General features: G+C 34.6%; 1 protein-coding gene across 1 annotated transcript in view; it reads left to right on the top strand.

Moving 5' to 3' along the window:
• The window catches only part of MAN2A1 (mannosidase alpha class 2A member 1), a 114,814-nt gene that overhangs the window by 83,300 nt on the left and 14,414 nt on the right, over positions 1-17,100 (top strand). Inside the window, exons 16-19 of the mRNA XM_052700980.1 lie at positions 2,311-2,425; positions 5,517-5,650; positions 6,745-6,886; positions 9,363-9,496. Of these exons, the coding sequence (XP_052556940.1) occupies positions 2,311-2,425; positions 5,517-5,650; positions 6,745-6,886; positions 9,363-9,496 (525 nt within the window). The remainder of the gene's footprint in view (positions 1-2,310; positions 2,426-5,516; positions 5,651-6,744; positions 6,887-9,362; positions 9,497-17,100) is intronic.

Genomic DNA, 17,100 nt, shown 5'->3' with positions numbered 1-17,100 from the left:
TAATCACCATGGAGGATTTGGGAACGTTTAGTTATTCCACCTTCCTGTCAGTAATGCTCTTCCTCTATGATGTTTTAATCTAAACACATGTTTTAGGAGGAAGTAGTCACAGCTTATATGAGTTGGGCTTTTCTGCTTGTGTGATAGGTAAACACAGATATCAATCTCTTCTGCAAAGGGAATAGGAGATACACAGTTTCCATTGACTGATCTTGTCAGTTTTTCATCCAGACAAGAGAATCCAAAACCTAGCTCATACACTGAGCTAAGGCCTGATCTTCAGACATTTGTTATCATAGTATACTAATTCACCTGGCTTTCTTACCCCTTTGATACTTAACTCCTCCTTTATTACTGATCTAGCAAATGTATTCTTCATGACATCTGGTCTGTTGTACTGACAGACTAAGACACTTTGGAATTTGCCTAGCATTTTCTCAGATCAATTGTTGAATAGCTTTGTTTCCTCATAAGGGTTTCTGTACTGCATAACTGTATAAAATGTTGGTTTTAGTTGAACGTAGGGAAAGAACACTTTCTTCATGAAATAATATATGTTACCAGAGTGTGAGAAACTGTGAGTCCTCTACAAGATTGTTGTATGAAGCATTACTATAGTTGATAGCTGCAGAATTGCTTCTTGAAACTCTGGCAGTATTTATGTTAAACACTTATTTTTTGTTGTTGTTGTTTTTTGTTTGCTTTTCCTAAAGCTTTAACGATAAATGTGTGACTGGAAAGTCTTTGAGAGTGTCTTCCGCATTCTTTTTTATGCAGTACTTCATGAAATCTTCTCTGTGAATATACAAAGGAGCATGTTGCACTGTATCTACCTGTAATTATTCTTCTGGGTCATGTTGTATATGGATATGTATGTACTTGTGATTTTTATTGTCTTCCTCAAGATACTTATGATCTTTTGAGTTATTACCCTGTCTGTCTTCTGATAACAGTGTGCATGTAGAAGGAAAATGGCTTTCTGTTGACATTCATCAAAATACTTTTCAAATATATTTTTTCTTTTTTTTAAATACAATGTTTTTAATGCTGTTTCTGTCTGGTACTTTCACAAATATTGGTTTTTCTTTTTTTCTTTTTTGCTTAATTCTCGTTTTATTCATTTTGTCTTTTACTTTTTTTTTCCTTTTGCCTATTTTTAACTTTTTACCTGAAGAAGATAGATCCAAAGAAACATTGTTGTCTTTCAGTATTTAAAGGGCCTGTAAATAAGGTGCAAACAGATCTGATTTTATCTGGTCTCATAGTGATAGTACAAGGGAGAATGGTAAATTCAGATTGGATACTAGGAAGAAATTCTTCAGTCAGAAGGTGATGAAGCACTGGGACAGATTGTAAAGAGAAACTGTGTATGGCCCATCCCTGGAGGAGGTGTTGAAGGCAGATTGAATGGGACCTTGGGCAGCCTGATCCAGTGGATGGCAACTCTGTGCCCACATCAGGTGGGTTGGAACTGGATGATCTTTAAGGTCCTGTCCAACCCAAGCATTCCTATATTTCTGTGCTTTTTTAAAGCATATAGCATATACAGTCTAGTTTGAAATCAGCTGTTTTTAAACTACTTGTGCTTAGCTGAGTCTCGGCATATGATGTGACTAAGTAGTTGCACTCTTTTGATAACCATTTAGCTAGTTTTTGAGAGAGGAAACACACTCTAACTTGACTTTTCTTACCTTTTCCCTGTTCTACCCTGAGTTCCAGGGAGCTGCCCAATCAGAGCAACTGCAGGTGCTTTTGACTTGCATTACCCCTTCTGTTTTCAGAAAGATATGCATGCAGGTCTGTAAGACAGTGCAAAGGAACATATAGGATGTGTACCACTGATAAAGTAAACTGTTGTCCAGCAGAAGACAGTTAAACCATCCATCTCCCATAAATGATGAAACTGTAGTATTTGATTGCTGATGAGCAAATATAATTTTGCTATCATTAAGCTCATAGATATTACAGTAGTACAGTACATTTTATAGTAGTATAGTACTGTGTTTGTAGGTCTTGTATCCATTAATCATTGTAGAATACCTTTAAGATTTGTTATGATGGTTGTCGTAATTCCAAATAAATGAAAAGTACAACTTAAAATTTTAAATAAATAAAATTTGGTGAATTTATGACCACCAATGATTAATTTTTTGCAGATTTTTAGGATACAATATGTTATTTAAAACAACCATAAAAGAAAAGACAAAAAAAACTCAAAAACCTATGAGATAATTAAATTATGCACACCATTTCATGCAAATTTTTAAAATAATTAAATAATTTTGCCTTTTTTTTTTTTTTTTTTTTAAGCCTTATATTTTTACAGATCCACCTACTGTAAGAGTTGCTCATGGAAGAATTTTCTCAGAAGTTGTATGTTTTTTCCACCATGTGACACATACCGTGCGACTCTATAATGTCCAGGGTAAGAGCAGTAAACTCAATCTCTCTCACTGAATTTTTTTTGTGTTTTTCAACACTCTGGTCTTGTGTGTGAATAAAACTTCTGGCCTGTTACAAAAACATTCCGATTGAATTCTTAACTGGGTACGGTGCAATGAATATGATCCTTTTGTGAGCCTTTTCCTAGCCATTAAGCTAACATGCTTAAACATAAAGATTTCTTGGAGATCTCTCAGTATATAGATAGTATTATTTATATTATATTATCTATAAAGATATATAGATAGTATTATAGATATTATCAATACAGATAATCTATACAGGGTAGATTCTCAAGATGGGGTTCCTAATCTTTGTTGGGCAATCTAAGTACTATAGGTAGTTATAAGTTATAAAAATGAAAAACTCTATTATATTTTTAATATATTTTAGTGATGATTAAAAATTAAAAAAATACTTTAATTGTCTTCATAGGTTCAGACTTACTGCCATAGGTACAGTGTCTTCTCTAAAATCACAAAGAGTGGCGACTTAGCTGACATTAATAGTGAAGTAATTCTAGATCAAACTCTAGATCACTTCTCTTATGAATACAGTCCAAGATGTTACATTGTAATGTGTTGAAAATTCTGAAGAAAAATGTTTACACAAGATAATTTTACATGATCAATATGTAAAAAGGGTCAAGGGATGAAGACACTCTAGTCTAAATGTACTGAATTGCTGAAAATGCTTGAAGGAGGTTGTTTTGATATGTGGATTTTAGTAAACTAAACTGTCAAGCAAGAAGGAAAACTGCATAAAAAGGTTGTTTAAGGTAGTAAAGGGGAGAGAAAATACCTGAATGAATCGCTTTCGTGTGTTGAATGAGGGGGTTTTGGAATAACGTTTCTTTATAATATTCCTTTTTCTTTAATACATTAGTACCTGCTAGAACTGTTACACTTTCACAGTTCACAAGAAATGAGCTGTCAATGAAAATCTTGCTAGCCATTTCCTAATGCCTAAGTTTTCCTCTCATCTAGACTGCACTAATTAGTTACGGGGTTTTTTTGTTGTTGTTGTTTTGGCAATTTGTGATTTCTAACACTGTTTCCAGTAATTATGTCATTACCTGTCCAGTCATTGTATTGATGTCCTGTACTATATTTCCAGCTGTTACAAGGAAAGATTACAACTTCTTAAATACAGTTTCACTTTACTTTTGTTATGTGTTTTTAATGTGGATTTCTTCATATGAAATGGCCTTTTGACTTTACATCATTGTTGTAGAGAGATCGGTTTTATTGGCTTGGTAAGGAAAACTATTTATGTAGTATTACTTCATTTAAGGAAGGTATCTTAAAGTCTCTGTAAATATATAAAGTAAAAGAGCAGGTGGACAGAAATATACAGATGCACCTGTGTGTAAGCCCTCGTTTTTTTAAATAGACGTGGTAATCCTAGTATAATTACCTACTTGGAAAGGGGTGCTGTTGGCTGATTCAGTTTGACAGAAGTTCTAAGTTTAAATTTAAATGGTTTATTTTCTTTCCATTAGCATCTGTGGTTGCTATCAGGTGTAACTTTGTTATTTTTTCATCAGGCTACTTATATTCTATTATGTTCCATAATTGTATTTTCACACTAGCTCAAATTATGAAATGTGGGAGAACTGACTGTAATTCATGCTATATTCATTTTAAAATTGTAAACTGAAATCTTATGTCTTTGTTCATTGTCCGTGGTTTAATGGTCTTATTGCAAAATATTTGAAAAAGCCATGATTAAAATCAAAAAGAGTGGAACATATGGATCCATCTTGCACACACTAGGCCTGGGAAAATACACTTACCTAAAACCAAATACTTTTCAGTTAGTACTGTGATATAATCACCATTGATAAATATTAGCTTTTTAACAGCTGCTGGTATAATGAAGGTGAAGTTCAGGTTTTAAGAAAGAAAGATGAGGAAACAAATACAGACTTAATACTCATCTCAGCCAGCAAAATCAAAAACCTGACTATGTTTTACACACAGAACATAAAAACTGAAAGACGCAGACACATTCAGCATTCTATTCTAGAAAATTTTCAGGGTGTTTAATAATTTGCTAAAGTAACGACCTATCTGGGGAACATACTCTGAAATAAAATTGCCGTCTGTACTGGAAAATATATAGGTAGGAAGAAAGAGATTGTACTAACCTGTGTGCTTAAGAACCTAGGAATTTTGTTGTGAACATGTTTTGCCCTTTTGCATAAGATTTGACTGCTTAGGAACCCAAACCATGTTGATGTTGCCCATGAATGAATTAACATACAGTCAGCAGTTGAAAAAAATGAAGAATTCAGTAGCTAAGGTTTTAAATCTTCAAATTCTTAAAGACTGAAGTAATCAGTCACTTTCTACTATTCTCTGTTTACAACCTTTCAGGCGAGCACAGTATAATCTCTTGAGTGTCAAGAGAAATTTTTCTGTTCTGTTTGGCACATTCCTTTTTTAGCTCCTACTTCTGTTAAACTACAGGAAGTGTGATCTTAAGCTGTTTGAAAGTCAGATTTTGGAAGAGGTGTGCAGCTTTCAGCATACGACACTGGGAAAGTCTTACTGAGCATCTGTCTGCATGTTCAGATAGTTAATTTCCCCTTTAATAAGATGGGCAACTGTTACCCATTAGCAAAGATTTGCATCCTGATTGTCAGCATATCAGTGTTTGTTTCTGTCTTTCACTTTCCTTACAGAAGATTCTCTTTGTTTTGCTTAAAACAGAAAACAGTCAAGATGCTGTGAACGATTCTTTTTCCAACATATTAGCTATTACAATTGAAAGTTGCGTGGTATTTTCTATTGATTTATCAGAACCTCCACTGATTCTTATCATGAATATTCTAATTGTTCAAGTTCTGTTTCTGTTCAAGGTTTCACACTGACTATTTAATGAGTACTGAATTAGAAGCATTTCTGAATGACATGGTACATAACTGACCTGACTTAAAATGCCTATTTAGATATGAAAGTAAAAATAGTAGAGGAAAACTGTATCATATTCTGTGATCACTGGAATTCTTATACCTGGCAATAGCTTTTAAAAATTTTAAGTTTTTTTGACAAGCGTCTTTTTTTGTTTAGGTTTGGAAGGCCAGTCACTTGAGGTTTCCAATATTGTGGATATCAGAGGAGAATATAATCGTGAGCTTGCAATGAGAATTTCATCTGACATAAACAGTCAAAATAGATTCTATACTGATCTTAATGGATATCAGGTAATTATTCTCTACTAATTCTAAAAGGCTAAGGTCTCAGTTTTCAACTAATTTTAAAGAGTGAATCATATTAATCAAATGCTCATGTTACAGTCAACTTTATCACTTAAAAGAGAAAAGACTTTTAGAGTGTATCCCTACTATAAAATTGGTTTAGATGAGATGATGTAGCAATTGTTTTCTTTCAAATTGCAATGTTCATTAACTAATACCTCTGTATCCTTTAGAAAACAAGAAGTTTAATACAGCAACACACAATAAGCCTTTCTGCTATTCTTCTGGTATCTTGTGTGCCTTTTCTCCCTCACCTATTTGATTTGGGCCTTTGGTCTTACACTAAGTATAAGCGCACTTCCCAGTAGAGTTACTGAGAATAACCTAGAGAACAAGTATTTGCTGCTGTGATAGAAATAAGTAGATGGTGCATTTTCAGAGTGTAATGATACACACTATTGGTAATACATCTGATGAAATAGTATGACTGTTATTCTTGGACTTCGAAGCACAGACGAAAGAAAGTGTATTTTCTTTTCCTGACCTTTCCTTTCTAAAAGTTGGTACTGTGAATATACTAAAAGCATGCCTGCTGTTCTGCCTGTTAGTGTGTAGAGCTGCATTTTGCTAGAGATAGTGAATATTTAAAAATGAAAGTAATAATATTATTCATTTTCATGTACCATAAAGAAATTTCTCCAATGCTTAAGTAAGTCCCCATTATATACCAACAATTGCTTTTTCTGCTATTTTGAATCTACTCACTGCTGGCTCTCTCTGCAGGAGAAAATATTTTTTCTCATTCTATAGTTGATTTTTCTTTTTTTTTTTTCTTTTTTTTTTTTTTTGAACATCCCCTTGATGAATCTTTCAGTTTTGAAAAAATGTTCTTTGATCTGAAAGTACATTGAAGTTATCATTTCCAAATAGGTAGTTCTAGCCACAAATCTCTAAAAATCTAAATAATACAGTTGAATGGATACTTTGGTGCTGGTGTCAATCATTTCTTCTAAAGCACATATGGGATTGATGTCTGAGAATGTCTTTGAAATTCAAATGGATAAAAATATATGTTATCAAAGTCTGTGTATGTACTGTAGATCCAGCCCAGACTGACGATGAGCAAATTGCCTCTTCAAGCAAATATCTATCCTATGACTACAATGACTTATATCCAAGATTCTGGTTTTCGTTTGACACTTCATTCAGCTCAATCTCTAGGTGTTGCAAGCTTGAAAAATGGTAAGTAAGAGATAGATATTGCAAAGATCTTTCCGTTGTTATCTGAAATAGTCAGTTCATGCAGAGATCACTACATTAGGATACCTACTCATATTTGAAGAAAATAAATAAGGTTCTCCAGCTGTGACTGAGTTTTTATATATTTCCATTAAGTAAGCAGGTGATGAAGACAAAATCTTCAGAGGCTCAATTGTTTGAAATAGAGCCCATATTTGTGCTTTAGCTTAGTCTATGCGTCACAAAATTACATGCAGCCTGCAAGATGCAGAGAAAAGTCCTCTGTCTTCAAATCAGGGAGTTGAGGTAGTGCTGTATGCAGTATTACAGATAAACATAAGGGAGAAATTGTCTTTCTGTGAGCACTGGTTTAATCAAGTTGAGGACGTAAGAAATTTTTCCCCTAACCCAGTTAAATCAAAGAGCAGAAGATGTATTCCATGCTTTTTAGTGGTATTAATCATTTAATTGTCTGACTGTTTTTAGCAAACTGTTATGTCACCTAAGGTCCAAGAACTAGTTAGCAACATAAAATATTTACTTTGCATCCACTATAAGAAGATGAATGCATTCATCTCACTTGTTATCATTAAATAATGCTTTATAAAATTACTGTGTTCACCATATTTCTCCTGAGGATATTTGAGACTCCTTAATAGAGAACAAAAATGAAGCTGAAAGTTCTTTGGCTATGCTCAGTGTTTTGTGACAATTTTTTTGAAGGGTACTGGAGGAAAAATCAAAAGCATTACAATTGAAGTGGATGCCTTAAGTAGCAGACAGTATGTCTCAAGGCATAACTCACCATTTGAATTTTTCTGAACAGCTGATTTTTTTCCTCTTCTTGTGTTAGAGGGGCAGTTTCTTACTATGAAACAGTTAATTCATATACTGTTAGACAGTCACAGTCGTGTGGAGTTGGATTTCTTACTGAACAGTTATCAGTCTTCAGTATCAGCTTCTAAGAGATTTGATCAAAACCCATAAAATGCATTTGCTATGTCTTTATTGCTACTTTTCTGGCTCTCTTTCCATTTGTGGGATTGGATGTGTAATCTTTCTTTTAATGTTAGATGTTGAACATCATTCATGATATAAGTCGCATCCTGTTCTGCTCTAATTCACTAGTTAGTTGACTGTCCTGCATGCACTAAGAAAGACCACCTCCAACTAGATCACATCTACCACTGCGAAATGGCCTTCCCTGCAGTCTAATGGGTAATTAATGGAGTAGCAGTAATCACTTATGTCCTGGAGCCTCACAAAATACTTCTAATTCCATTTTAAGCCAGAGGTCTTAGCATCATTTTTCTTCAACCCAATTTTGAGATGGTTTTTACCTGACTTCAGCAGTGCTAATTATTTTGTTTTTATGTTCTGTACATGTTCTGTATGTTATGTACACAATCACCTTATAAATTATGAGCTGCATTTTGTCACCTGTCACCTCCTAGCTTCTTAAAGAATGCTGGAAACTTGTTTGTATCATTTCAGATCTTAATATCCTAAGCATTCTTTGAAGACTTTAATGAAAATTTATCATGTATTTGTTCTCTTATTGTGGTTCTAGCTTTTTTCAGAGACATGCTACATTTGTCTTTCAACCCGTATTCATACTGCAATCTATGAAAACTTACTAAATTGAGTTACAATCCTAGCTTTATTTCACAGTTCTAAGTATGATGGTTTTTCATAAATTTCCATCTAAATTCTGATCTGGGTACAAAAAATCTGTTGCTTTTGATCTTTTGTTGGGCTATTTTTGTGAGGGAAAGGAAGAACCAGTATTTAGGAAGATAGGAGATGTATAATAACCTCAATTACATACCCTGAGCTGCATTCCCTCTGGAGTTACAAATATACAAATAAACTTATCTTCCATAAGGGTATTTATGATTTAGCATCATGAGAAAAGAGGTATTCTCAATGGCAGTGCTATAGTTCAGTGTATAAACTCAGATATTTATACTTAGTTTTCATCTGGTATTTTCCTTTTTCCCTCAAGTGAAAAAAGTGTTTATATTATGGTATTTACTATTAGTATTGCCTACCTGCTTTTTCTTTAAAACAATTTAAAAAAAAAGAAGTGCAATGTTTTGTGTAGCATTAGATGAAACATTTTACAATGCGTTAGCTGATGTTCCAATAGAAAGGATCTCTCTGCAGCTACTTGAGGTGATTCTTGATATTTGTTGCAAGAACTGGTTAACAGTTTTTCATGCGAAATTTCAGTGCGGAGAACTATGTTAAAAATTTCACTAAACCTTCTACTGGGTTATACACTAAAATTTTGGAAGATTACAGCCAAAATCATAGAGTATTCTTATTATCAGTCCTAAAAATTTGAATCTACTATTAATCCCCAATATGAATGAGAGAAATTGTGATTTTATAATTTATACTTCAGAATATTTTTCTACTTTTAATAGAAACCTGTCATACTTCTGTTACCACTACAATTTTTACATTGTATTTTCAGGCCAATTGGAAGTAATCATGGATCGTCGACTTATGCAGGATGACAACCGTGGCCTTGGACAAGGTGTCCAAGATAACAAGATTACAGCTAATGTCTTCCGACTTCTGCTTGAAAGAAGGCATGGAACAGATGTGGTAGGAATTACTGCCTGGATTTTTCTGTCTGATTAAGATATGAATTTTTATTTCTGTTGTGAAAGTGGTGAGCTTAGTAAAGAAGACTTTCAATGAGCTTCTCTAGGGAGTTTTCTGAGATTGCTTGCACATTCTCACCATAAGCTCTACATCTTCAACAATTTATCACAGAAATACCTCCTTTCTTACCCTTGCCTTCCTCCCTTATCTGTCACCTGGATAAGAGGTGATAAGTGTTTTATATGTTTTGGAGATTGTATGTATATTTATTGCGTTACTAGCATGTCAGTTTAAACAGTTCACTTTATACTTCACTGAGTACTTCACTTTATACATCACTGAGGTACTGTTGTGAATGTTTCTTTAAATATGAATTGCCTTTTATTTCTGTTTTTCCAAGAAGCTTGGTAAGGAGATTGGTAGTTAGTGAGACTTTTTCTTATCAAAGTTTAATGAAACTGGAACAGTGGTGAAAAATAATTTGGAATGAATGGGTGGAACAAAACTGAACTTAAATTTCTTGGGAAATAAAATTTAACAAGAAATATTTAGATCTAGAAGTAAGTCTCCTCAGCTCACTGTGGTTTTGGGAAAATAGAAACAAAAAAACCCCTTTCTTTTCTTGTACATCTTGTTTTAGTGTTTTATATATTAATCTTTTCAGTTAACTGTTCTTTCCATTTTTCTCCTTTCTATGATTAGAAAAGGATAAAATGAAAAGTACATTTTTGTACTGAGACAGTAGAATCATGATGACAGCACTGAGTAGATTTTGAAGTTGTCACATGGCTTAAGATGAGTAGTTGTGTACTGAAGTGCTAATTAATGTGCAGATAAATGGAAATAAATTCTGCTTTATGGTAGATACCACCAAGCACTGTGAGAGGTTGATAATATCAAGCCTAGAGCTAATTTCCAACACGATTGATGTTTTTTTCAGGTTGCACATATGGCTATAATTTTCTAGTTCCTCGTCCTGTGTAATGTAGGTAGTACACTAACAGTTACCAGTGTGGTTTGGAAATAGCTGATCCACTGAAGTGCTGGAAATGTAGCTTTGACAGCAGTAGTTGTTACCATCTTGGCAAGAAGAGACCTGCAGAGAGATCTATGCTGCTTCAATAAACTGTTTAGTACCCAGAGTAATAATATTAAGTACATTAATTATTGAATTAAAATAATTAAATTGAAATGTGAAGCAAGTAAAATACAATTACTGGACACAGAAAACAATTTTTATATATCAAGTATATTAGGGGACTACCGGAGTAGCGTGCCATTAGTGCCATGGTGCTTGCATCTGCACTGTGTGCAGTTCAGCTATTTTCCTCAGAATCATAAAATACTTTCATAGGTACCTCCAGAAGTCTTACTGTCCAGACCTTGCTCAAAACAGATCTGTTCTATATCAGAAGAGGCTTAAAAATGATTCAAAGGACTAATCATTGTAACACACCAGTTGCATATTTGTAAGGGAGCTTCTTTGATACTTTTCCTCTAAAAGAAAACTAGTGTATGCACACACAGACTGCTCTGCAAAATAACATGGGTTATTTTATATTTAATGGGTTGTTAATTGTGATTGACCATCAGTTTGAACTCAGAACTGCATCTTTCTGATGTTAGATCTGGAATTCCTCATTAGTATTTTAGCTTTCTGATTCTTGAAAATTTTCAAACATCTGTTACGTTTTCTGATTCTTGTAACTTTCAGATGTGTTGAAATAAGGAAGGGGGAGTACTCCCCTGTCTCAATGTTTTCTAAAATATACAAATACATTTTTACTGCATTGTTACTCAGGAGGTGGTTGTTAGAATCATTTAATAATAGCCCTGTCAGAAGAGATACGGAGAAATTATGTGTAGTTTATGTATGTGATGGGATGCACTGTGTGACTCATACACTGACCTTAATTTCGTTGTCAAGACCTGTCTTGTTATTTACTTAAGGAACAGTGGAAGGAAGGAGAGATTTTTGATTACTTGGCATCTGTGTCAGTACAGGCTTTTCCTAAAGTGGTTTCCAATTTAATTCTGTCTCTTCTCAAAAAAAGTTCTTAGGAGTCTTTCTGCTCTTTGTGAAACTCTGCTTGGGAGAAGGAATGCAATTGAAGTGTGGGATATGAAGGTTCTTTAAGATGAACTGAAATAAATATGCATCACGTTAATGTAGTTGCTGTAGCCTAATCCTAGTGTTTCCTGGATGTTGTCTGTTGAATTTTAGCTCATCTCACCAGTAATAGATATTCATGCTGATACCACCTCCATGCAGTTGGCTTCAGGTTAGTTTAAGTGATTTTGCCCTGTGCCCTGAATTTGGATACTACAAAAAATGTATTAACTGATAGTATTGTACATTAAGTAAGCTGTGTACATAGCAAGAGCTGGACGAATCCCATTTCACTTTCAATTACATTCATCTGATTTACTACTAACTTTGTCTGTGAGCCCTCTGTTGGTGTTACTAATATGCTTTGATACAAATTCTAGATACACTTTCTCCTAGATGTAACTTTTTCTGCTTATGTTCATTTTGTCCTTGCAAGCATTGATTGGCTCTGCACATCTTTCTGACTTTTTTCTTCTCATATTCATTCCTCTTTTCCTCAGATCGTTCAGGAGGAATCAATTGCATTTTGTTTTTAAAGGGATCATTATGTTATCTGAAAATGAAACAGAGCACAATTATTAGTACTGGTCTGTCAAAATACTAAATGCTGCTTTATTTTTGAAAATATAGCCTTTATATTATACTTATTATAAAATTCATTAAAAATAAACCTTAGTGCCTTTTTATTTCCAAGCCTCAATGTTTTATATTAGTATAAGAATGGGAATGGCACGTAATTTGTATGAAGTAATATATTTATTTCATCAATTGTATTGTTGGAGAAAAAGATGCTATTCCAAGCAGACATGTTCTTCTTCATGTTGGTATTTTGTACCTTAGCTTGACTTGTTCAGCTTTTATAAGTGGGTTTATAGCGTAGTTTCAAGCAAAGAGCCAGTAGCTCAAAAATCTGCTATGATTTGGGGAAGGTTTTTAGAGAAACACTTTTACAGGCTGTTAATAAAATCACAAATATGTGGCAGTCATATAATCAAACTCTTTTTTCTCCATCACATACAGCTGTTCTTTTTTCTTATGGTCAGTACCACTTTCTCTGAAAATATATGCCTGATTATATAACCATTTGTCTGATTATTGAGTTGTATTTGCCTCTTATATGAAGTGCCTATCTGTAATGCATGTACATACTTCATGCAGTAGCTGTTTACTGTACACTGCTATTCATTAGCATACTTCAGCAAGTGTAATTGTGAATGGTTTTGGGCCGCTTTGTCCCAGTTTCATAACTAATGGAGCAGAGGGACCCACAGACCTACACCACGGGAGAGGAGGAAGGGAAAAAGGGGAAAAGGTAAGGAGATGGGCCTAAAAATAAAAACAGTGGCTAATAGAGAAAACTAATTTACTAAGTATGACAGTGGAATGCAAGATAACACGATATCATACAATATAATTGGAAATGAAGCTGGTAAATCAAATAAAATGAGAGAGAGTGTTCAAAACCAAAGGCCTTACTGTGACACTGAAGGCATGACAGCTAGGAAGCACATATTACAGAGGTGAGCAGTAAAAGGAGGGACAGTCTCATGATGCAGTTTTATCTTTCCTTCTAAATGGAAAATGGAAACAAAACAGTAAAAGTCTTCTGGGATACGTAGTTCTCTTCTAAGAACCAGTTACCTGGAAATATTGACAATCCACAGAACTGGAGCATTAATTCTTTAACTCCCTGATTTTATGATGTGAAATACCAGTAACAAAAATTGTAAAACTATGACAGCATGAACGCATCTGCAGTGAATTATATTATTTTCTTGGGTTGTTTCATTTATCTTCTTTCGTATATACTAGTCTGCCAATTCTTTTCAGAAAGGTAGTATTTTATTTCAATAGTATGTTTAGTAGTAAAGCTTCATTTCTCCATTCCTAGCCAATGTAACTGGCCAAAGTAGGAAAGTATGTCTCTTTGAAGGCTACTCTGAGTTGGTGCAATTTGAAATCTAAACTTTGCTGTATGTCATGTTCTAGGATGGACAGGTCATTTGCTCTGCAAGTTCTTATGGTATAACAGAGTTCTTCGTTAAGGAAAGAGAGATGCTGCAAGTCAGGCTTCTTTTCCTTATATTCTCAAGTAATATAAATCCTAATGGTATGATCTGTTTGCATGTGGAACAGGTAGTTTCTATCAGCATGAAGAAACTCCCATCAGCAGCAAATTTCTGGTGCAGATAGCTTCACTGGAGATAAAAATAGTACATACTGATCTATATTATTCTTCTGTCATCATGATCACTTTGGCAAGCTACTTCCTCATCATAGCACAACTCCAGAAAATTTCTGATTTCTGTTCTGTCATCCTCTGGGACAGCAGAAGTTCATCCCAGTCAACTGGAAGCAGTATCTTGCACAGTGTCCCTTCCACATCTCTGTCATGCATTAATTCTTTGGATATTAAGTCAATTCTTCTTACTCTTGCACCATTACTGGAAAACACAAACATTAAGAGTAATATAAAATATATCAAATTGGAGGGAGAGGCTATGAATGAAGTATAAAATTATTTCATTGCTCAAAATGTGTGTTATAATACTTTTTGTGCAATGTTATGGATGACTTCATACTTGTCAACCACTAAGTTTTATAGTATGCTTCTGGTCATGGTGGCTAGTTAATTTTTTTTTTGCTCTTTTGTAGCTGTTCGGCAAATAATCCGTTTATAGAATGTGATTGACATTATGGCATCTGACTAAAGATTAATTAAACACAAGGACCTTACAGTGATCAAGGGACCAGCAACCCCAGGAAAAAATGACAGCAACCCCAGGAACCTAGTTAGGGAGTAATGTGGAACATTGAATTGGCTACTCTTGAGACCGCTGAAGGTCACTTAGTTTCTTACTAGTGTGAATTTCAACAGCATGATTCAGCAGAAATCACTTTATTAAGACTAAGGAGGTGATTGCCTGTAAGTATGCCAGACTTGAGGGATTTGGGGAGGGGAAGAACTGTGTTCTTCACAGGAATTAGATGGAAAAGGGGAATAAAAAGGTGCGTGCTTGGTTACTACAGACAATCCTATTTTTGTGTGAGTGCATCATTTACTCTGAGCCTATGAGAACAGTTGGACAGTTTCAGATCAGTCTAAGGAACGAGTAAGGGATCTACTGGTTAACTAATGGAGAAAAAGACCATGAGACTAAGAGAAAAAAAACAACAGTACTAGCTGCCAGGTAGTGGGAAGGCCCTTATTCTGTGTGTGCATGTGAACTGCTAGCAAACTTGAAGCTGGTGTGTAAGGAGCCTGTACCAGAAATGATGTAAAGACTGATATAGTGAGTGGTTAAGAGGCCTAAGATTCAAGCCTGGATATCAGACAGACTTAAAGTCCACACTATGAGCATCAGTGGATATTAAGTTAATACAGTGATGATGTTTCACCAGTGAACTCTAGGCCTCATCAGCTGTAGGATCAAGTCAGGTCTATTCTGTTTATGTTTGAGTGCTCTGTGGGTTCTGTTGAAGGCTCTGTTTTCATTTGTGTGGCTAGCCAAGTAAGTGGTGTGTTTGTGTGTGCCTGTTGAGGGTACAGGCCTTGCTTCTGCTTGGAGTGGGAAAGCAGGACCACAGCAGTCTTTTGAACTAGGATAAGAGTGGTCTTAGAGACCAGCAAGTTTGACTCTAATGGCCTGGGAAAAATAAATTTCCTGAGGACAAAGTACCCTCATGGGTACCTGACAGACCCTCATAATTTTTGTGTCATTTATAATGAATCTTCAGGGACCCCTTTCAGCTTTTATTTTTAGTGTACCCTCCAAGTAAATGTAGTGAAAATATTCCATTCTCACAGGTAAAGACCTAGCATGATCCTTAAAAAGTCTTGAAACATGTTACTAAATTAAGCAAGAATTTTTGTCCCCCAAGATTTCAGGAAAGACATAGTGCTTTACTATAGCGGAAAATAATCTGCATTAGTATCCTTGTTCAGAGGCTTCGTAAGATTTCAGGACAGCTTTGTGTTCAGAAGTCAAGTTCCTGACTGGTACTTCTGATGGCAGTTTATCCAGATTTTTCTAAAAGCATAATTCAATCTAAATGACCTGTTCTTTTATAAGTATTTGCATATTGCTCAGCTGAAGAGCAATCTTAATCTCAAGATTTTAACTGTTCCAAAATCAAGGAAGGTCTTGTCTCCTTGTCTGATTTTTACTCAATTGTAGTGTATCTTTACTACCACTGGCAAGGGTGAAAACTGCTAGAAGTGATGGACAGTGTTTTCTTCAACGTGTGGTTGCATTCGCCAAATATGGCCAGGCCAGTACTCTTTGTCACTGAAAAGGGGTTATTCATCTCAGAAGAAAAAAAGTTTTTTCTGTTACTTCCTGCTTTTGAAGTAGATGAAAGTTTGGAGATTCATTGTAGGCTGAGGAAGATCTGAATATGCTTTTCACAAATGGATAATTCAAAACTGTGAATAATGTAATTACTTCAGAAGGAAGATCGGTGTAAGTACGTAAACATGCAAGATCCTTTTATCTAGTCTGGATTAGTGTCTAATTGCTGTTTGTTCCACTATCAGTGGAAACTCCATGTAATATTCTTATTGCCTTCTCAAAAACACTAGTTTTTATGGACACAGTAAATTGTAGTTCTAGACAGAGATGGAAAGGAAAGCTGTACATCAATATCTGGGTGACTTTTAGTGAAATCAGAACTTGACATGATTTTTTTTTTTTTTTTTTTTGTGCAATTTTGTATAAGTTTAAAGAAAGTGCATCAGATTTTTACATCCAGGCCATCTTGCATGTATAGCCTACTGTAAAGTTGAAACAGGTTAGTGCTTGAGTAATGAAATCAAATAAAATCAGTTCCAAAGAAAGTCTGAATTTTCATACAAAGTTGGGAGCTACAGGGCAATGTGTAGGAAGTTTGCATAATCTTTTCACTCTTCCAGTTTACAGACACTTTTCAAATGGAGAACACTTTACATAGGTAAGGATTCAAGGTTTTTGGTTTTTTTTTTTTTGCTTTGTAATGTATGTATTTTAAAGATAAAGCAGACTACTTAACTGTCATGGATTTTTGCCATATTGATGTAGTCAATGATATTGTCTGTCATTATGCCTATAGACATGTTATTATGATATCACCTGTATAGTTTCCTACATAGAGGCAGTATCTCTGCTGACCAGAAACAGATTGTTAGTCTTTGAATTTCACAGAAAAACAAATTTTTCTTTCCTTATTTTTCTTTGAGAAGCCTTAGATTCTTTAGCTGACCATCTCAGTTTCTGTCTGTTGCTAGGTTATGATGGAGAAATATTTAATAGCATTGCCTGTCTTTGTTTTGTAACTAGAAATGCTCTGAAGAGTCTTTTTACTTCACAGATTGTATTTTCCAGCTCAGGAACATTCTTCTGCTGCCAGTGAATTTTCATAATCTATGAAAGTTAATAAAATTTCTTTCTTCACACAACATGAAAAGAAGTGAAGGGGTATTTCCTTTCAGGAATAGTACAAGTGTTTTCTGCATTCC

The sequence above is a fragment of the Tympanuchus pallidicinctus genome, unplaced genomic scaffold, assembly GCF_026119805.1.
Source record: "Tympanuchus pallidicinctus isolate F22 unplaced genomic scaffold, pur_lepc_1.0 scaffold4, whole genome shotgun sequence".
In the NCBI taxonomy this organism is placed as follows: domain Eukaryota; kingdom Metazoa; phylum Chordata; class Aves; order Galliformes; family Phasianidae; genus Tympanuchus; species Tympanuchus pallidicinctus.
Note: the sequence above shows the minus strand (reverse complement) of the source record. Positions and strands in the feature narration are given on the sequence as shown.